This window comes from Heterocephalus glaber, unplaced genomic scaffold (assembly GCF_053883595.1).
Source record: "Heterocephalus glaber isolate CG9 unplaced genomic scaffold, H.glaber_assembly_v1.0 deba00001457, whole genome shotgun sequence".
Classification (NCBI taxonomy): domain Eukaryota; kingdom Metazoa; phylum Chordata; class Mammalia; order Rodentia; family Bathyergidae; genus Heterocephalus; species Heterocephalus glaber.
The window spans coordinates 22,468,645-22,490,000 of record NW_028258305.1 but is presented as its reverse complement, the minus strand read 5'-3'; the positions used below and the strand labels follow the sequence as shown (position 1 = coordinate 22,490,000).

At 45.4% G+C, this 21,356-nt stretch overlaps 1 protein-coding gene across 3 annotated transcripts in view; it reads left to right on the top strand.

The window, feature by feature from the left end:
- Positions 1-21,356, top strand: part of Epas1 (endothelial PAS domain protein 1) — an 83,524-nt gene that overhangs the window by 14,181 nt on the left and 47,987 nt on the right. Inside the window, exon 1 of one of the 3 annotated variants that reach the window (XM_021253816.2) lies at positions 13,991-14,022. The exons of the other annotated variants lie outside the window; for them this stretch is intronic. Coding sequence (XP_021109475.1) covers positions 14,006-14,022 — 17 coding nt within the window. The 5' untranslated portion in view covers positions 13,991-14,005. Of the gene's footprint in view, positions 1-13,990; positions 14,023-21,356 lie in introns of those variants that run through there. 3 annotated transcript variants of the gene reach the window in all.

Sequence of the window (21,356 nt, the reverse complement as noted above, 5' to 3'; positions counted from 1 at the left end):
GATGTCCTTTCAACATTCCCTTATTTGTAGGAACTTAGCCAAATCCAAGTCAGATTATCCTTCCTGCCAATTTTACTAGTAACTGTTCATCTTTGGGCCTTGTGAAGAGTGGCCCAGCTATTCCTTGCTCTTCTTTCCTATTTTGTAGCCACACCATTCCCTAAACCCTAGCCCCAGTGTTCTTGGTTTGATACTGCGAGAAGATTTTAAAAAAAGGTGTGTGAGGGGAGTCATCTTTCTGGAGTCACCTGGGTGGGGCAGCTGGACTTTTTCTTCTAGCAGGTGTAACCTTTCCCCTGGAGGAATTTAGAAGCACTTAAGGTCACTGCTGAACATTTGTGGGCCAGGCCCTTGCCAGAGATCCCAAATTATTGGACAAGATCCTACTCCAGGAACAGCAAAGACCAGAAAGTCTCATCCAAGTCAGTTTATCCTGTCTAATGTTTCTTTGAGGAAAGCTATGGCTCTTGAAAACTCTTGGCCTGAAATTGATGTCACAATGAAAATTGCACATCTTGTCTTCTACTCCTTTTTGACATGTGCAGTAATCAGCAAGTGGTTATAAAACTGAGAGATTGCTGCCCAGTCCAAGCAGAATTGGTTGGGCCTTTGGGTCCATCCGCAGTCATTTCAGTGCATAATCTGTGAGCATCGGGCTTAAGCCCATAGGAGACAAATGGAACATTGCCTGCCCCATCTGGGACTGTCAGAACCAGAAAGGGACAGACAGTCCAGACCAAGGGGCTGTTTGGGACTTGGGCATCCCCTAGGCAGTTGACCCAGGTCAGAAAGTGGTATTTGTTAAGATCTTGCCATGGCTAAAGATAGGAGTCTAGCACCTGCTTTCCAATAGCTCCAGGAAGGAGAAAGCAAGGTATCTTAACCAAGTTCATCTGTGAAACCCATGATTGGTTCCATGACTGTTCTTTTGTGTTCATTTTCTTTTCCAAAGTAAAACACACTTTTGAAAAAGTCTAAAGTTCACCTCTGCCAAACTTCTAACAAGCTCTTTCCCTCACCTTGGTCAGTGAGATGCTGGGCTTGGGTATACCTGGAGGTGATGCATCCCTGTGGCCACCAGCCAGCTCAAGGACTTGGGAGATCTCAAGGACCAGAGGGATAAATGAGTCTGAGCAACTGTGAACATGGATCCTCTGTCTTGAGCCATCTCTGGAGCGTATTTGAAACCACTTTCCATCCAGATCAACAGGTGCCTTGTGGTTTTAGCCACCTGTAGCTCCTTGTGTGGGCCCAAATATTACAAGGCTATGATGACAGCCTAATTCTCCTTGAGTTAGATCTTCAGGACTGCTGTTTATTTTGGACAGTGACAAACTTTCTCCCACTTGAATTTCTGTGCCTCCACAATTAGTGTCAGGATGACCACAAGGGTTCTATATTTCTTAGGCTTTGTCTTGCCAAACAGATTATAAATGCTGCCACAGACCCTTCCCTTTCTTTGTGTACCTGGCAAAGCCTTCCTCCCTACAAGATTCAGAGGAGGTCTCAAAAGTCTCTGGTTGGGCCAGGGAGCTCAGTGGTTCTGCCACCTGCCTCGCAAGCTCAAGGTCCCAAGTTCGGTACCAAAAAAAAGAAAAAAGGCAGAAACAAAAAAGTTTCTAGGTGTCTTACTTTTCTAGATCTGTCTCTGATGTGTGCGACCTAGGACAGGAGATTTAACCTCTCCACATGCTCCCCATTCCTAAATGGAGGTTAAACATACTGGTTGCTTTGTTGAATTCCTATTTTGAGATTGAATCCAGGTAGAGTTTTGTAAAACCATATCTCTTCAAAGTATATTTTAAAACTCAGTTTTGCAACCATTATCTCCATGGAGAGACCTTTGAAAAGTATAAAGTGCAGACCTTCAAGGTGTCGTTATTAATAAGCACAGCAGTATAATCATGATATAATCATTAGGTGCATTGTTACCTATTGAATTGATCTGACTGTGGTTGGAAGGAGCCTTAGGAGAATCTAAAAGTGATCAGCAAATTGGTTCTCAAGCCTCCAAATGCCCCTCCTGGCTGAGCTTTTCAAGGCCATGGGCTCTTGACAATTATAACTTTAAGGTGTGAGTGATATTTTTGCCCATACCCCAAGAGTAAGGAAATCTGATCACTCCAAGGGACCAAGAAAACTCCTGCCTCAGGTCTCACCTTCTCAGGGCAGACTTCCTGACCTCCCTCGGTTAACCTCCATCCTGTTCTTTGTCTCTCTTAAACAACACACCCCCATGTTGTAATTTATTTGTTTTCTCGTTTACTGTCACACCTCTCAGGCTGTGAGGTGTGAGTGCCTTGCTGGCCACCTGATGTGTCCCCAGTGTTTCGGATGTGTAGCACGTACCTGTTGCTTCTTACATATTCAGTGAAATCATCTCAGGTTGCTGGATCTTTTCCCTCAATGTTATCATTTCTGACATTTGTTCAGTGCTTATTTTTTTTCCCTCAGGGCTCTAAATGTAGATTAAAGCAGTTGTCATTTTTGTCACATTGGTGAAACAAGCGAGACGCCAAAATGTGATCACCGCCCCAGGGACTGGCAGTGCCTATGTGAACAGCCTCCCAGCCTCAGACTCTCCGCAGGAACCTTTGCTGTCTCTCTTGGCACTCACTTTTTCTGCTGTGGTGATGTTATTGTTTGTCTTATTTGGCAGTGTTTACACTGGAGGAGTTGGGGCCATTGTGTGTTGATGGCGTCTGGAAATATACGACAAAGTCCTAGGGGAATGCCACTGATTTCTTACCACAATTAGCAGTGGTCAGGCTGGGCCCTGATTAGGTGGGTGCTGCCCCTGGCCCTACACAGCAGGCTCTGTGAATTGCCTGGCCCTCTACAAAAGCGAAGGGCACTGGGGGTTCCTGCAACCACAGCCCCATTTCTGTCCCGTCCTAACTCTCTCCGCTCACATTGGGGTCCTTTCTGCTTAGGAAAATGTGTTGTGTGTAGTGGATTCCTGTGCCCTGGTGACTGGAAAGGCAAGTGCTAACCAGCTGGGTGACTACCCTGGGCCTCAGTTTCTCCACCAGACAGATGGGACCATGGACCTAAGGTTCTGGCTCCAGGGTGACCTGGGTTTGCACTGGGGGCTGGCCCTGCCTCTCGTTCCTAGTTCTTCCCTCAGGGAAGGAAGGTGGGAAGTTCAAGGTGAGCAGTGGGCTTTGGAGGAAGCTTCTCTGGGTCCCTGTGACTGCCTCTGTTCTAGAGGCAGTTCCATTAGACTGGAAGTCACTGTTGGGTCTGACCCAGCCCATTCCCATGGGAGCAGCAGAATCTCCACCCTCCAGAAGGAGGTGGACTGTGGTATAATGGGGAGGCTGCCCCCAAAGGGAAGCTGTGTTAACAAGAGGGTCTGTGTCTTCACCCACTGTTGCCAGGCTGCTGGGCTGAGTGACAGTACTGGAACTGGGAGACTTGGCTCCAATTTTGACACCATCACACTAGAGCGGTCCCACAGACTCCCTCTGAGCCTCAGTTTGCACATCCGTCAGATGGTTGCTATAATCTCTGCCCAGCCATTTGGATTGGTGCATCAAGAATATAAACTACCACAGGAAAACAGGTTATTACTGTAATATGTATACATGTGGACATACCTGGGGACTCAGGGCTGGTAGATGATTGACACAAATGGCCCGAATGCACTAAGCCTGGCAGCCTAAGGCAGTGAGTGAGAGAATTGAACTAGAAAGCTGGTGGCCTTGGGAGAAGCAGGCCTGAAATTACTGAATGAAGTCATGTATATACTGGGGGGAGGTGGTGTGCTGAGGGACAGAGGTGAGTCACAGTGCAGAAGTGTTGGGAGTCACCTTGAACTTGGGCCAAAAAAGTAGAAACACTGGGACACGGGTTTATCTGCCTTATATCAGGTACATCAAGTTCTGGATGGCCACATACTGGCCAGAGATTTGAGGTAGCCTGGTCTCCCTTGCTGCCTTGGGAAGGCCTTCTGTTGGCTTCAGCCCTGCTGAGCAAAGTCCGCTTGCTCACTGGAGTTCACACAGACTCCTTGCCAGGCCTGCCCAGAATCCTGTCTCCTGTGACTTCCTGTGCTCTTGCATAATATTTCCTTGCCTCTTGAATGGCTGGCCCTGGTGTGGGGGCAGCTCAGTGACGTTACTGGATGGAGAGCAGGATGTGGAGGGAGGAGGAGGATATTCTGATTCACCCACAGGTGCTCTGGGTGCTGGACGACCAGGGTGGGTAGCAGGGGCAGGGACCCTCGAATTGTTTGATGGAAATTTTTAGCAAGAAGGGAGTCAGGGAAACCCTGCAGGCATATGTGTGCACACACTCATATCCATGAAACGTTTCTCTTGTAAAATTATTTTAGAAGTAGCTAAGTTTGTTTTCTTCTGATTATAGAAAGTACACATGTTCCCCATAAAAAGTCATCAAGAAGGCATCAGGATAAAAATAAAAATCACCAAAATTCCTCCCACTATAACCACTATTAATGCATTGGTGAATATTATAACCTTCTATATAATTAATATTGATATACAGGTATAAAATAATACCATCTTGCATGCTGTTGCAACAGTTCACCTTCTGTACAGCAATATGTCAGAACTATCTCTTACAATTAGGATCCATAGATTTAATAAATAGTGGCATTACATTCTGCTTAATGGATGTATCTTGATGAAACTCCTATTCACTGACATGTCCAGGCTCAAAAAACAAGTGATAAGTAGCCCAAAGAGTATTTTCAAACCTGAAAAGCAGCATCTCTACTGTGTTTCTGACCAGTGTTTTAGCTCTGGTATCCCAGAAATAACTACAAAATAAAAGGTTATGTGCCCATGTAGGCCTTTCTCTAGGCTTAGAATAATTCCCATGATTACATAGGAGGCTGCAGCGATGACAGGTCCCAGAGCTGGGCCAGGTCTCACTTTGGCTCAGATGATCTCTGAGTCTGGCCCTTGTGTGTGCTTTGAGCAAGGAGCCACTAGCTGGTAAAACAAGTTTTCCTTTGGTGGCTTTCCCGTGCCCACGATTTCAAAGAAGCTCCATTTTAAATTGTAGTTGGTTATCACCCTCCAGAAATTTTTGACACAATCCATATCTTTCAAAGGTACTCTTTATATAGCAGTGTTTTCATGGTATCTAAAGCTTTAAAGCTTACATACTATCATCCAGATTTGCTTATAGTTAGAAGATTATGAAAAAGATGCTATCCATAGGACATTTCTATAACACCCCTAAAGGTTGTATACTTTTAGGGGTTATGATTAGCTTTCTGTCTTAAATTGCTAAAAGTGTTACATAGATTTGTGGTAAACTTCAATATAAAGAGGATTCCTGTTAATTTTTGACCCAGGTGAAAAATTACATCTGCCTATTTTCTTTGATTCAGTTAAATCAAAGAAATACTCAATTCAGTATAAAGATGAAAGTTTTAAAATGAGGCTGGGCATGATTGTTTGCATTTGGGTATTGTTAGGTTTACTTTTGAGACAAGAAAGATTGTTTACAAAAGTTCCCTGTTTCAGAAATTCTCTCTAAATCAAAAACCATGATAATGCTAGTCAGTTTAAACACATTTATTTTAAAGCTCTCTGGGATCTTTTAAAATAAAAATTTGCAACAGAATTTGGCACTAGTAGACTGCAAAGATTTTACCTCATTTTGTGTATAGTTGTCTACTATCCAGGCAAATGATCTATAATAACAATTTGCATAATTATAGTCTCTCCTTCAATTCATTTGCCCTGGACTCCTTTTTCTAGAATTACTGGCCAGACTGTTATTACATCAAATTCTTTAACTCTGGTATTCCGAGGAATGAAGATGGAAATAGGAGTTAGGAAAAGGAAATAATAATCTTTGCTTTTCAAGGTGTTTTTTTTTTTTGGTACTGGGGATTGAACTCAGGTCCTTGTGCTTGCGGGGCAGGCAGCAGAACCACTGAGCTAAATCCCTGGCCTTTTTCAAGGTTTTTGGTGTATAAACATTTAGTAAGTTGATTTTTGTAATTGCTCTCCTTACTTGGTTATGACCTGATTTTGGTGGGGTCCTGGCCATGTGTGCACATTTGGGAAGTGGAGAGGGACAAGACTGAATTGGCCCTCAGAATTATGAAACAGGACTTTGTTAAAATTGATACGTCTGTACGATGAGCATGAAACAGCTGTTGACATGGCAACTCCTACGTGGAAAAGTGCACGCTGCCTGCAGATGACTTTTGCAGTCCTCAGTGTTAATTTGATAAATGGCTTTTTTAATAGTAGTTTGTGGGCTAATGGAAAGGTTGAAGCAAGCCTTCATTAACAGAAAGGAGGAGGGGATTTTGAAGCTGCTGGGTGTACACACTGGAGAGGCACAGCCAAATCTCCATTTGCAGCTGAGAGTCTCTTTGCACAGCAGAAATGCTTGAAGCCTGGCCAGCAAGAGCGCATTAGGAAACTGCCTGAAAAGTATGCATCTGCCCTTATTGTAGACTGCACACATGGAGAGGGCTTGGAGTCCTGTTGACTCAAGATATTTGCTTCATTGTGGGCTTTAGCCTGAGTTCTGTAGAACATTTGTGTTGTCTTTTCCCTTTCGTGGTGCTGGTGGGGCTCTAAGGTGGCCAGCTCATCTTTTTTGTTGTTGAAAAATAAGCATAATATAAATATTTCCATTTTAGCAATTTTTAAGTATACAGTTCAGTGGCATTAAATCCATTCACATTAATGTGCTGCCATTGCTGCTATCGATCTCAAGAACTCTTTCATCATCCCAAATTGAAACTGTATTCACCATTCGTACCTGCCACCAGCCCCTGGTAACCATTATTCTACTTTCCCTATGTAGTTGGCAGTTCTCAGCACCTCATATAAATGGAAACATAAATACTTGTCCTTTTGTGTTTGGATTATTTCACTTGGCATAATGTTTTCAGTTTATTCAGGTTATAGCATGCATCAACATTTCATTCATTTTTAAAATGGTAATATTATTATCTGTATGTATAAACCACATTTTGTTTACACATTCGTCTACCAATGGACATTCGGGTTGTTTCCATTCTTGGCTGCTGTGAACAGGGATGTATAAGGATGTAGTTGAGTCCCTGCTTTCAATTCTTTTGAGTATATATCTAGAAGTGAAATTGCTGGATCTTACATTAATTCCATGTTTATTTTCTTTGAGGAACTGCTATACTGTCTTCCAGCGCAGCCATGCTATTTTTTATTCCCATCAGCAATGCACAAGGGTTCCAGTTTTTGCACATTCTTGTCAACACTTGTTGTATTCTGATTTTCAGCTAATAGTCATCCCAGTAGATGTGAAGTGGTATCCAATTGCAGTTCTGATTTGCACTTCCCTAATGACTACTGATTTATTTATCTTTGTAAATATATTGCCCTCCCATTCCCTACACATACAGCCTGGGTAGAGATGGAATCACTGGCCCCGTTGTTTATACCTGTGAGGTGTTTGAGGGTTTCAATATAATGATATTTGTTGGGAGCAAAAGGTGTCAGGGAGGGAGGGAGACACCATATGATTACTGTATACAGTACAGGCACCTCCATAGACCTATTTCCAAAGTTTGTGTTGTGGAGCAGGTGAAACTATTTTAAATAGAAGCCTTTGGGACTTAAGTAACTGAAACTCTGTGGTTGAGATTTAACTAAGGCAATCCCACTGTGGGCTGTATCTACCCTGTGTAATCCTTCTTGATTTAGGGTGATGCAGAGGCATAGGTATCTCTCCTCCCAGAGAATAATCATTGTTGTTACCTGCTGCAGAAGCCTGAGTCCATTTTCTTTCCTCTTTCTGGGGAGGAAATCACCTAGACATCTTGCCAAGCACTTGCCTAGGTCTTTGAACCACCTGCTTTCTAATTTCTTCACCTGAAACAATATACAAAGCTCTCCTCTTCCCCTCCATGTAGATTCTTAAGTTGGCAGTTTGGATTTCTGTCAAGGAAGGAAAAGAAGACTTTACCAATCCCCTCTTCTGAGCCTGGCTCTTTGCTAGCTATATGTAGCAGATGAAAGCATGGCTTCTGTCCTTATAAACACTGTAGGACTTACAATGTAATATGTGCTTTTTTTTTTTGGCAGTACCAGCGATCGAACTCAGGACCTTGCGCTTGCAAGGCAGGCATGGTGCCACTGAGCTAAATCCCTGGCCCTGTAATATATGCTCTTTAATTGTATTCCAAACTTGAGTGTGCATCAGGGCCTCCTGGGGCCTCGTTACAGATCAGACCACTGGGCCTCATCCCCAGAGGTTCTCATTTGGGAGTTGGGGGGCAAGGCTGAAAATTTAGGTTTCTGACAAGTTCCCAGGTAAGGCTGTTGTTGAGAGCAATTGTTTCATTTCAAGCCCATGAAATAGGCATTTTTCCTGTTTATAGATGTGGAGCTGAGACGTTGCAAGGCTAAATAACTTGCCTTGGGCCTTAAAGACCTTAGATGCCTGTGTCTGCACTTGGACCTAGGAGGGAAGGCATGTGGGGCCCAAAGCATCTTGCTGTTTCCTTTATGTCAGGAATGGCAGATGCACAGCGCTGGAACATCCCTATTCTAGTCTACTCCCGGACAGGCAAGAGGAATCTCTGACAGCACCCTGAGCCCAGAGGTGGCCTTGGAACCCTGCACACACTGCTACCCACAGCCCTGCTGACCCATCGGTGGGGTCAAAGTTTGTTATCCCTGACCTACACAGCCTCTCTAAATGGAAAGGTTACCAAGAAATCAATCTATTAACAGCTGAAAAAGGACTTCACCTGAGTTCCTGTCTAGCCTGCTTAGAAGAGAAGTAGTGGACTGGGAACTGTGTGACACATACAGCTTTCCCAAAGTGTACTGGGACCTCATGAGTCACGCCCTACAGTCCTAATGCAGCATCCGGGTAGCCTAGGGCATTTACCTGACAAGCTTTAAAATATAGATAAGGTTAATAAGGAGATTTTTTTTAAAGCTGCCATATTTTTCCTAATTCATGTCTCTTACAGTGTGCTCTTTAAAAAATTTCACTATTTGGTACTAAGTTTGGTGATGGATATAATTTAAATATTGCTAAGAAAGGTAAACATAGTAGGTGCCAGAGGCAGTTATGTCCACACATGATGAAATGCTTTAACCAGTAGATAGGAGGAATCAACAAGATTATACAAAACGATAAACTCTGAATTTATATAGCACTTTTGAATCCCCAAATTATCCACAGATTTACATTCTTTCTATGTTCTTAAGGAAAAAAACAATTGATTAAAAACTGACCAAGCTCATCGAAAGAATGGTTTTTTTCTCCAAAAGTTGTGAATTGCACCAGGCATTGCTACCGTTGTGTGACTGGATGTTTGTTTATGTTTTCCAAAGGACCTTCATCAACATCAAAGCAGAATTTTGCACAAATCAGGAGTCTCCTACTCTACGTGAGTGATCAAAGGAAACTGCTTGAATTCTGTGTGATTTTCCTGTCTTCTGAAACCATCTTCCTTTACCTTTCACATGTTTCTGCCAGCCCACATGATTCCTGGCCCTTGTCACCTTCTCCAACATTTACTCTACAGCTGTTGTGTGACAGGACAATCTCTGGTCTCCTTTGTAAGAAGCTTAAAAGCAAGGGCAAGGATAAACAATGTTTTGGTCTTGTTTTGAGCTTCTTGCAGTACTTAGCGAGGCCTATGCATAGTAGATGCTCCATTAATATTCATGATCAAAATAAATTCCTAAATCTTCTGAGAATACAAAGCATAGGTGTACGTTGGAGGTAAAGAAAGGTTACTCTCAGCACTCTTTGGCCCAGGGCGGTCTCTGGCCAAACCAGGGGATAGAGAGGGAACACAGATGCCTTACTTCTGCTGTGATACGGCTGTTGCTGGGTGAGACTGTGACATGCTGACTCGAATGAGAAATACTCATCCTTGGTCAGCTCCCAGAGGCCACAATAAACTGTTTTGTTTTGTTTGATGCCTGAGGATCAAACCCTATGCATGCTAGGCAAGTGCTCTACCACTGAGCTACATCCCCAGCCCTGAAGTAGGCTTTAAAGCCATGTATTAAAAGCAGAAACATAAGTGGGGAACTGGCTCCACCTTCTAAAAGACTTAATGTTAGAAGCAGAGTCTTTCATGTAATTGTTTTGTTAAGTATCAAGGTTAGAGAAATCCAAAATTGATTAACATTTCTGTTCCATAGGGCCAGGGATTTAGCTCAGTGGTTCCGCCGCCTGCCTTGCAAGCACAAGGTCCTGAGTTCGATCCCCAGTACCAAAAAAAAAAAAAAAAAAAAAAATTTCTGCTGCATACTGAAAATGGATTGGGTTGGAGCCAGGCTCATGGCCTGCCTCAGTCTTTCTTCTGCCCTGTGTGCCTGTGTGACTGGGTACAGGCTTTTGCTATAGTTTTTGCATTGGGAGTTCCCCAAGGACAGAGAGGTTCTTTAGTATCTAGGTATGTTCTAGAGCTCTTTTAGGGTGTGTGTGCAGTGTGTCTTTAGGGTGGAGGATTGCCAAAGGAGAACCCCCCTTCTCTCCCTAAAAGCACAGAGAAGAAAATTCCCCAGGGCCTGTTGAACCCAGTGCTCTCTGGTGGGCAGTAGCTCTGGGTATTCGGGTCAGAGTCTTAGAAGATAAAGATTGTGAAAACCATTTCTGTATTGCATTAAAATATTAATGTCCTTTGGAATTGTTGAGGTAGTTACTTTTGGGGGAAAGCTGTTTTGCCCTGTCCATCGGAGGTGGGAGGAGGAGCACAAAGCAGAATTCTGCTGATGTGGGTGTTTGCTTAGGGCTGAGGGACTGGGAGGGGCACCAAGGGTGTGCTTCCTTTGTGGTAAAATCCCTAATAGCCCCAGTGTAAGAATGTCCTGTAGGTAGGTGAAGGATGCCATGACTCACGCTGGTGGTGACCTCTTCACAGTTCAGCTGAGAATCTAGGTAAATCAGATTGGATGAGGGAGGTGGTAGGGAACTAGTCAGCCTTTCCATTGCACAGCAGGAGAATGCTGGCCTGGGTACTGGATACTGGTAGCAGGAGGTGTTGGAGGAGTTCCACAGCCATCTTCTCTGTTCTTGCCAACCAGTACAGGAAACTCCTTGGGGTATGCACCCTCATTTCTGGTACACTTTATAGTATAGTGTAGGTGGTGCATGGATAAACATTTTGGTGATAAACTTGAAATTCTATTATATTGATGATTTTCAGAATTCATGTTAGCATTTTTTGCTTTCAAACAGAAATTACAGAAGAAATAGAAATCTACTATCTACAAGGTTAGTGAAAGCCTGTCCTCTTCACCGCATTTAAATCCTGAAAAGAGAAAATAGCCAAGCGGTAGTGATGACTTCCTGCAAAGAGAACTGTGACTAGGGGGTCCCAGTCATTCTTTGTTAGGGGCAGCCTGGCATAGGGTGAGCAGCAGTCGGTGTGAAATGGAAACAATTCTGAGCCATGGGGATTGGAGCAGCTCTGGCCAGGCATCAGTGGCCTGTGGGGGTATTAGCCAGTTTCATTTCCTGTGTGAATTAGAGAAACACTGAATCTTGTCATTGTTGATGAGTCTCCCACCAGCAGGGGAGTAACTTATACTCCTGGGAGAAGCTGGATCAGTGAGGAATATGCTTTTCCCTTTAAGCTTCCAGTCCCCACTGCCTGCTATGAAGAGAACCAGACCCTCTGGAGTAGCTTCACTGAAATACGGGGGCCAGAATGAGTCCTGGCACAGAGTGAAAGATAGTGGTGGTGGGGGGGGGATCATGAATGGGTGCAGAAAGGAGTGGCTGGATAACCTGCCTGGGGCTGAGCCTCCCATGTGACTTCAAGGTTGTGCAAGAATTGGGCAACATTTGGCCAGGGTGGAGAGACCTTGGCAAAGGCATTTGCACTCCTAATAGATCCTTATCTCCTCCATAGGAAAAAACAAGTATTAAAAGATCTGCACAGCATCTGAGGAGGAGGAATTTGATTACCTTACTGGCCCAGCATACTTCATTTGTACTTTCTTAGAGTTGTAGTCAAGATCCCAGAAGATTAGAGAAGATGTCTTTGTTCCTGCCCATAGAAGCTATAGTCGAGTGGGAGCAAGGTAGGGGTAAGACAGACAGACTGATGTTCAGTCAAGGCAGGAAAGTCTCTACTATGATATGGAAATGGACGGCAAGGTTCTAGGTCCTCGAAAGAAAGAGCTGGAAAGTGGTAGGAAGCATCAGGCTCTGGAGCCAGCCTGCCTGGGCTCAGGTCCTGAACCTGCCTCATAGCTGTGGAATCTTAGAAAAGTAACTTTCACACTCTGCACCTGTTTCTTCAACTGCAAAATTGGATTCATTGTATACCTACAACAGAGGGTAACAGTTTAATTCTCGGAAAGGTTGGTCTTAGCTCCAAGACAAGAACAGAAGGGCTGTATTCTTGAGTTAGCTCATGTACTTACAACCTCCAGGTCTCAGTTTCCCCATCTGTACAGTAAAGGGATTAGACTGAATAAATGCTAAAATTTTGTTTATTCTAAAATGCTACAGTTCCATGATTGAGTATATACTAAATGCCTGCTGAATGCCCCAGGAATGTGCTGGGCACGGTGGCAAAGTGAAAAAGTAGAATATGTAGTCCCTACCCATGAGGAGCTATACTACACACGAGGAGAGGACATTAGTATTTGGGAGAGCATTTGACAATTAGAAAAGATTAGAAATTAAAAGCAGGGTGGTATGAGTCATAAGAAAATAGGAATAGAGTTTAGGGTGGACCAGGGCACTCAGGAGATTTGACAGCAGCCATCCAACATTTAGAGTTGCAAAAACACTTTAGACAAGAGGCCATACTTGTTCACTAAATCCTGGAATTCTAAAGCTTGGAATGTTGGCATTAATGTTTAAGTTAAAGTTGAACTGTAGAAAAACATCAGCCACCTATTCAGGATTTAGGTGGGACAAAGTTTATAAAATTCCTTGCCCAGACCTAAAGTACAAACTGAAGCTATAAAGACACTCAAACTGGTTTCCCATGTATTCTTGAATAATAATTCCATTAAACATAGTGTCTGGTGCAAATAGACACACCCACACACCCACCCACCCACACCCCCCATACACCAGTTACTGGGAAACCCAATGCAGTGCATTGTTGATCTTTCTCAGGCCTGGGCAGTCTGATGTTCTCAGCCCCACCTCTAGGGAGCAGGACGCAGAGGGACCTTGTAGAGTCTTCTGGCCACAATTGCCTCACGCCTCCTGACCTGAGCCAGCCCTCTTTATTAAAAATGAATTCTTTTGTTCCATAAGGTTTCCCTTTCTTGGGGCTATAGGAACCTCCTCTCTAGCAGTGTCTGGATTTAGATTTAGAGGAAACTTGGCAGCAGCCTCAGATTTCTCTAACAGTCTGACTATTCCCTGGTTCTTCAATGTCCGTGTCCATATTGGTTTACACAGGTGACAAGAGACTTACCACGTGGTACAGACTGGAAAGGCACAAAAAGTGTAGACAGTAGAAAAGGTCATCCCAGCCGGGGAATTGGAACGGGGGTGTGAGGATCTTGAGTAGGCCTTGAAGAATGCGTAGGGGCTACACTGGCAGACAGGGGAGGAGCATCGCCCACTCTCCTTGCCCTTACCGTTGCCCTCTAACTGCCTCTCACTAGCCAGACATGGGAGGTGACAGGTCTGTGTAGACCTGGTGCTTTATTCTGGGAGAGGAAATGAAACATCCACGACAGATAAGATACATGAACTCCTTGGCCTCAACCAGTCCCAGAGAATTGCCACTTATCACCCTAGAGGTGATGGCTGGGGTGGGCTTGATAGGACAGTTTGTGGCATCCTGGCTACAGAGCATTCTGCTGAGCTTTCCTTTTAGTACAGAACCCAGAAATTCTGGTGAGACCTCTCACCACATTTTATTTATATAGCACCCTCCATGATGGCACAAGTACATACCATATTTGCCTTAACCCTTCCTTCACAAAGGCACCCCCAGCGGTAAGGAGGAAAGATGGAGTCCTGGTGGCTCAGAAAGGTGAAAGGGCCGATGACTTGCCATTACACCCTTTGGAGAAAATCTGGGATGAAAACATTCAGAATGTGAGTCTGCCTTCCAAGTTCTTTCTCCCCCAATTTTTACCCTTTCCTCATTCCCTTTTTTCTCCTCCTTTTTGTTAATAAAGTTATTTTTTTCCAAACAAGAAAGATGGAATCAAACTCTGCAACCTCCCAATGTATGAAATAAACATTATTGTTAATGAGCCTCTGGGAAAGTGCTAACCTTTGAACTCGACCAAGGATTATGGAAGAAAGAAAAAGTCTTAAGAACTTGATAAGAGTGTTAGAGCTTCCTGGATTTTAAAAGCAGGGTTATGTATTTCTTTTCCTTAATAAGGACAGTTCCAGAAACCTTCTGGATGATTAGGCCATGTCTGAAAGTGGAGACCTCGGATTAGTTACTGACCCTGGTTTAGGGATTGTCCTGTGGGTGCTAGGCAACAACAGAGTGAGTAGGAGGGATGCTGCTTCTAGAATGTTCTTAGTCCCCAGGGGCTCAGCCCTTTCTCTGACCATCCCTGCAAGGCAGGAGAGGGACCCATAGGCTACCCTAGTTTGACGTAAGGAGAGACCAAAACAGAAAGATGGTCAAGAGAATCTGGCAGCTGAAAGTTATTCAGACAAGGCGTTCTCCCACTAAGATGAGCTCGGGTTTTTCCTAGAGACCGTGCCTGCTCATTGCCTTGTCTTCGTCTCCATTAAGTGCAAAACGCCACTTTATTAAACAGAAAATCACCCCTGCCCATCTGTGTAGCCCCTGCCTGCCTGTATGGAATATCACCTGTTTTAATTTCCCCAGCTACCTCCCCACAGCCAAGAAGGTCACCTATAGGAATGGAGATGAATCATTCACAGGATGATCTAACTTCAGCTAAGAATGTGTAATTGTAGCTGCCAAACACATTCTGATCAAGGTCCACAACATTTACATCCTGCATTTGTTGCAATGCGAAGAAGGATCAGTAATATTTTGTTTCCCTTTGCTTGTGACTTTCTCTTGAGTTTCCATTTTAATGCTCTTAATCATGGCAGAATACAATAAACCTTGCTTCCCCCATCTCCTCTCCCTTGACGGCCTGAGCGTCATCAGCACCACCATTCCCGTAGAGCTCTGAGATAAAAGAAATGTGGATGACTGCTTCTGCACTGATACTGCTTTGTGGCACACGCTGCCCTTCCTCATCCCTCAGTTCCTGCACACTGGGCTAGGCACACGTGGTTGCCTCATGTGTAGTACCTACACTGAAACAATCCCATACTCACAGAGCCTGTCTTTGCTCAGTACCTGTTTAGCGGAGCTTCTCTTAAAATAAGCCAGTCCTACAAAGAGTAGGCTCCCTGGTGGCTTGGAGGTTTATCAGAGATTCTCTAGAACCGGGAACTGGGCTGTGACCTCAGAAGTCTTGGCTCTGGCAAGGCAAGGTCTTTGCGCTAAAACAGGCTCAGTGCCTGTGGAGATAATCTCCTCTTGTAATATCCACACAATCATCTCATTGTCGAAGCACAAGGAATGCAAAAACAGAAGGAATGCCACAATAGGGTTGCCCACAGTTCAGCTAGCTGGGAGTCTTGCTTGTGGTGGAGGGCACCTTAGGACACCTCAGGAGGGAGGGTCCCAGTAATTGCCCTGGAGGTGAGCCCGACAGCAAAGGCTTATGCTTTGACCCTCAAGTCTGCCCTGTCTTCTTGGGACTCCCTCACCAGCCCTGGCTGAGACTCCTTTTCCTTAAAAATCCCGGCTGAGAAAGCCTCCAGGAGCCTGTTCTTCCTCCCCACTTTGGCATCCTTTTTGGTCTGAGTTTTGAAGCAGTAGCAGTAGTAGCTTCAACACTGTTGAGTGCCTGGTACTTGTTGGGCACAGCTCTAAGCATTTACTTCTCATGGAGCTTACTGGGCAGGGACTTGGAGAGTAACTCTTTTATAGGACACTGAGGCCCTGTAAAAACTTAATAACTTACCCGAGGTCTCAAGGTCAGTAGCTGAGCTTTCAGTCCCAGGCGGTCCATCTGCACTGGCCTGGCCTGCTCATCTGGCTCCCTCACTACCTGTCAGCTCCTTGTTAGCAGTGACCCATGTTCTCTCTCAAGTACCTGGCACATAGTAGGCACTCAATAAAAGTTCAATAATGAAAGCTTGGGCTGAGAGTATAGCTTAGTGGTAGAGTGCTTGCCTAGCGTGCATGAGGCCCTGGGTTCCAAACAAGAAAGCTGAAGCTCACCAATCACAAATATCACATGGGATTTACATTCCAAAGAGCCATAGTTCTTAACAAAAAATGTTTCTAAAATGTCATTCCCCAGGGACTTAGCCCCTACTTTGATGGTCTGCAAGGCTGAAACATAAATGCTAAAATGTAAAGGAGTATTTGCTGTTCTTTTCAGTCAGGTAAGGGTCCTTTTCAAAACTCTGTTGCTTCAGAACTTTTTTCCATTAAAAGAACTTTCTTCTGGGCAGCAGAGGGCTGCGGGGTTTGGCAGGCCACTGTAGGGAAAAGGCAGTGTATTGGTAAGAATCTCAGTGGCCATTAGAAGTCACTCCAATGAAACCAAGGCTGACATTTTAAAAATAATTAAGGGAAACAGGAAAACAGAGAAGAGTATTTCTTAGTTGGTTCCAGAGAAGTGAACCTTCTCCTTCTATCCAGTGACAGCAGGATTGGAGTTTCATGGATGCAGCATCGAGAACCTAAGGGGGGAACTCCTGGGGTTGCAGAGCTCCTCCAACCCTCAGTACTCTGGGTCACCTTCCAAATGGTTTAGCTGAACACAGTTCTGCCTCTGAGGCCTCAGAGACTTCTGAGTGGATTCTTCCCCTGGCTTACATTACAGTCTTTCTCTACTGCTGACTCACAGGTGACTTATTGCTTTTTATTCAGTACAATTAGCCATGCTCCTGCCTGGATGTTGTACAACTGTTTATCTGCTAGGCAGAGCTGAGCGTGCAGGCAGTTGGCCACTGTGTAACCAGTAGTCCCTTCATGAGCTGTCAGGGCAGTGGACATCACCAGCCCAAACCCAGATATCTGTCACTGCTGCTGAGGCCCTGGGAGGAGGTGCCAGGAGTTCCACCCAGCCAGGGCCAGGGTAAAGTGCCAAGCCTTTCCACCAGAATCTCTTAAAAAGTGTGACCAGTTCCCTGTCACCTGTCAGCATGAAAGGGCAGAACTGGTGTTTCACAGAAAGAAAAAAAATACCCACTTGTTTTCCCTTTGACTGCTGGGCTGGCTAATGATGTAAAAATGACATTATCTCTAATAAAAGTGATTTGCAGAGATCACTGACAGCCTCAGCAGCAGAGATTTGCCATTAGCAGGTGAGCCAGATAAGAAAAGCAGCTGGGCTCTGTCAGCCCCCCTGGTGTGGAGTATGTGGTGGGTCTGCAGTGAATTGAAAGTGGGGAGAGAGTTATAAAAATCTGGGCTAATGGGGAATGCTTAATCCAAAGTGTGGGTTATTAGGCCCACTTGCTGATCCTTTTTTTTTTTTTGCCAGTCTGACCTTTATTTTTAAATTTTTACTAGTACATGTTTGCAGTACATAATGATTATATTCATGTAACATATTTGAATTCCCTGCATTTGGTTTTAAATTTGGGTTTTATTCCTTGGATTTTGTGTTTAGCAACTTGTTTGGCTGTTTGCTTTGTGGCTGGGGTGGCAGTGAGAGGAAGCTTGTCCTATTTTCTCATCTCCATGTTACATCATCAAAGGGGTGGAGCCCTGGCCAGAAATCAACTCAAAGAAGGTCACCTGTATGTGTGATGCAAAGGCTCTGGGCGATGGGTGGCATTGGGCAATAGATGGTCCTGTTATGTCAAGGAGGTAGGGTCCAAATGGAAACCTCCTGTGGCTCTTGGGGAAGGGGGATTGGGCTGCCCCTGCCTGGGCTTGTTCACCTGTGTCAGTGGGAACTGACCAGCAGCTGGCTCACTGAACACACTCGATGAGGACAGCAGGCCCAGCAGCCCCTTCTGCATGAAAGCATCCTCAGCATATGAGGATCTGTTCCCTAAGGACAGTGAAGAGTCATGGGGTGTTAAGTGACCAGGTAATACATGCAGCCACCATTACTCTTTATTATTAATCCACTTCCCACTAGGAAGCACCAAAGTATTAAAACTCTGCGATACTGCTCCCATGTCTGAGGGAGGGTAGCTGGCCTGATCCTCCCTGCAGCTGGGAAGCTATATGACCCTGTTGTTGGGATGAGGTTCCATGATACCTCAGCTTGCCATTTTGCCTATGTCCTCAGAGGAAACCTTTACGATAAGGAACCACAAGGTGCTGGCTCAGATCACTTCTCTTAGTGTTTGGGGCAGGGCTGTGGGGCACTACCCTGGGCTCAGTGGAGTGGCCAGAAGGGGCCTATGTTGGCCCTCAAAAGGGAGGGTTTGGAAGGTTGGAAAAGAAACAGCATTCCAGGTAGAGCAAAGAAACTAGAGACCCGGCTGGGGGGCAGAAAGGGGTGTAGAGCATGGGATAGAACTACATGCTGTGGCCGGGCTGGCAAGCAAGGTCAGAACTGGCAGAGGAGCGTGTTGAACTCAGCAGCATGGGGCAGTAGGGAGCCATTTCCAGTTTTAAATGGAGAGTGTCCCACTGGACACAGTTTGGGGGAAGGACCAGCGGGCTAGTGAGCTGTTCTTCTCCCTGAGGCCTAATTGTAATTACATTCTTCTTGGTCAGTGGGGGAGGACGTGAGGGGCAAGGAAGAAGAGTTGGAAGAGAGAAGCTCCAATTTGTGGAAACAAATAAAACCTCCCTGGAGCCTGAGGAAATGTGCACCCTGGGTAAAGTTTGTTGTTCATTCCTTGGGTAACACTGTGACTTGCTGTTCAGCAAGAATGCCTTCCTGAGGTCTCTGTGGACTGAGCTGGACTCTAGTCTGTGGCAACCCAAGGGTTGCTGCCATATTTAGAGCTTCTAACAAAGATAATCATTTCCCCTGGCTTTGGTGCCAAATAGAGAGTGGCCAAAGAGTGGTGGGTAGAGGGGGTAAAGGCTGGCCAACCTGTCAGTGCTTGGCACTGCAGGGAATTTCAGCAGTGCCTTCTCCCACTCTTACTGCTCTCCACCTTTCTTCTGAGCACTAGCACCTGTCACCTTCCTAGCTGTGTCCTTGTCCCCTCTTCTGTTCTCCTGATTGCCTCCCTATATCCTGCTCCTCCTTGAAATCCCCCAGGACTTAACCTCTCACTTGCCAGCCTCCCAGGACTTAACCTCTCACCTCTCTGTGAGCTCCCTGAAGGCAGAAATAGTTATTCCATATGTCAGTCTGCTCACCGTCACAGCACCTGAAGAAGGAATCATATTTGTTGAGTGAGTGGAGTGGAAAAGCTACTGCTGGAGGGAAAACACCATTCTATTTGCCAAATCGCCCAGTGTTATCATCTGATTTGGGGAAAGACTTCCAGCATTTCCTGGCTTTTGATGACTTCTCTGCAATGGAATGGAGCAAGCCTTCCTCAGTGTTCACGGATATGGTCTCATCAGAGGAAGAGAGGGGCAGATTCAGGAGAAAGCAAGTGTTTGCCCTGCACCGTGACCATGAATCAGACCCTAGCACGCCCGGCATGTGACCATATAAACAGGCTCCAAATCAGAGTTCTCATATAGGACACCCAGAGGAGACTCCCTGCCATCAGATGCCTCCTCCTTCCCTTTTCTTTTTTCTTCATTGCTTGTTTTTTATTTTTTCAGATGGGCAGCAAGAAAGGGTTATAGGTTGCGGGTAGGAGGGCAAGAGTTGCTGTGCTTTTCCCCCCTCCTCCCTCACTGTTTTGAAATACCTAAAATACCAGGCACCAGAAGTTCTGGCGTTGGGTTGGGATTAGTAGGGCAGAGCCTAGGATATTGCAGCATTAACATGTGATTAAGCGTCAGTCCTGATTAAAGGACCAAAGAAATATGATTTCCTTTGAAATCAAAGTACCTGAAATAATGAAGAAAGAGCTGCACTTAAAAATCACGTTCTGTACTGGAAGGGTTCTCTTTGACAACAATTTCATCCAGTTAGGACCTTTTCCCTCTTTACCCAGAATGTCTGACGACACTGCCAGGGGAATTTCTGCCCCCTCCTTCCTGAATATACCCGGTGCTGGCCTCTGCCACAGCCCAGCTCTGTTTTCTCATGACACAGGAATTATTTTTGGCACTCCATATATTTTCTCTAATGTTATTATTACCTCTCCCGACCCTTCTTGGTTGCCTTTTGAGGAGCAATCAGGTCTTGGCAACCCCACGTAAATCAGAGGGTTAATTTTAGTTCAGTTGGTGAAGCCCATGGGGTGGTCAGGAAGGGGGTGGCCTCTTTTGCGCCTCCACAGTGCCCCACCTCCATCCTAGAAGAAGAGGTCCTCCCATCCCTGCTCATAAAAGCTTGCTTTCCCTGGCTCTGTGCTCACCATTCATCCCCTGGCGGCAGCAGGCTTGAGGATATGACTATCCAGAGGTGACGCTGGGGGCTGCACCTCAGGGCTGGCATCTTAATGACTTGACTTGGCGGCTGTTAGAAGAGCCCCATTCAGAGTGAGTTCACTCCCTCCACTGTTGGCTCACTCAGCCTCTGTCCATAGAGTTCTCTTGTTCACACTGCAGGAGGAAATGGAGATTTCCAAGTGGGAAGCAGCCTTCCCGATGCTTTAACTCTTCACTGAAGGGAAGAGTAGCCATGCAGAGTGACATAAAACCTAAGCTGGCCCAGCTGCAGCCCCAGAAGCGAATGGGGCCCAGGACTAGGGCTAGGGCTAGAGGCCAAGGCAGCTGTGGTCACTTTTTCTTAACTCCTTGAGATGGGAAGGAGAGTAGAGCGCCCACTTGAGTGGTCCTTATGATCAATTAGCACATATTTACCCAGTTAGGCTGCCCAGGCCTAATGTCTTTTAAAGGACACACGAAAGTAGTCTGTGCCCCTGCAGTCCGTACAGCAGGGGAGGGCATTTGCACAGAAAGGCCAGCCAGACAGGGTGGCCTTTAATAAGGGCAGTGAATGATGTGGGCGGGATGTGCCCTGGAGAAGGGAGCTGGGGGTGGGTGAAGAGCCTGAGAGGTATTTTTAAGAAATAAGAAGGGATGGGATGATGGAGGTGAGGAAGATATGAAAGAGGCAACAGACATTAAAGTTGGGCTTAGTGAAATCCTGTAGAGAAGTGCATCCTGAGAATAGGAGTCTTCGCAGCAGAAGAGAAGATTGAACTTGTTAGACTTCAGGTGCCTTTGGATACAGATAACATCAGCGTAGCACTGGCACTGCCATGGCCACCCAGCCACATCTGCATCAAGAGTCCATGGGTCTCTGGGTCTCTTTTGACTCAAAATATGAGATTTCAGACTGGGCAGCATCAGCATCATCCGGGCGGCTGTGGAAATACAGAGCCCT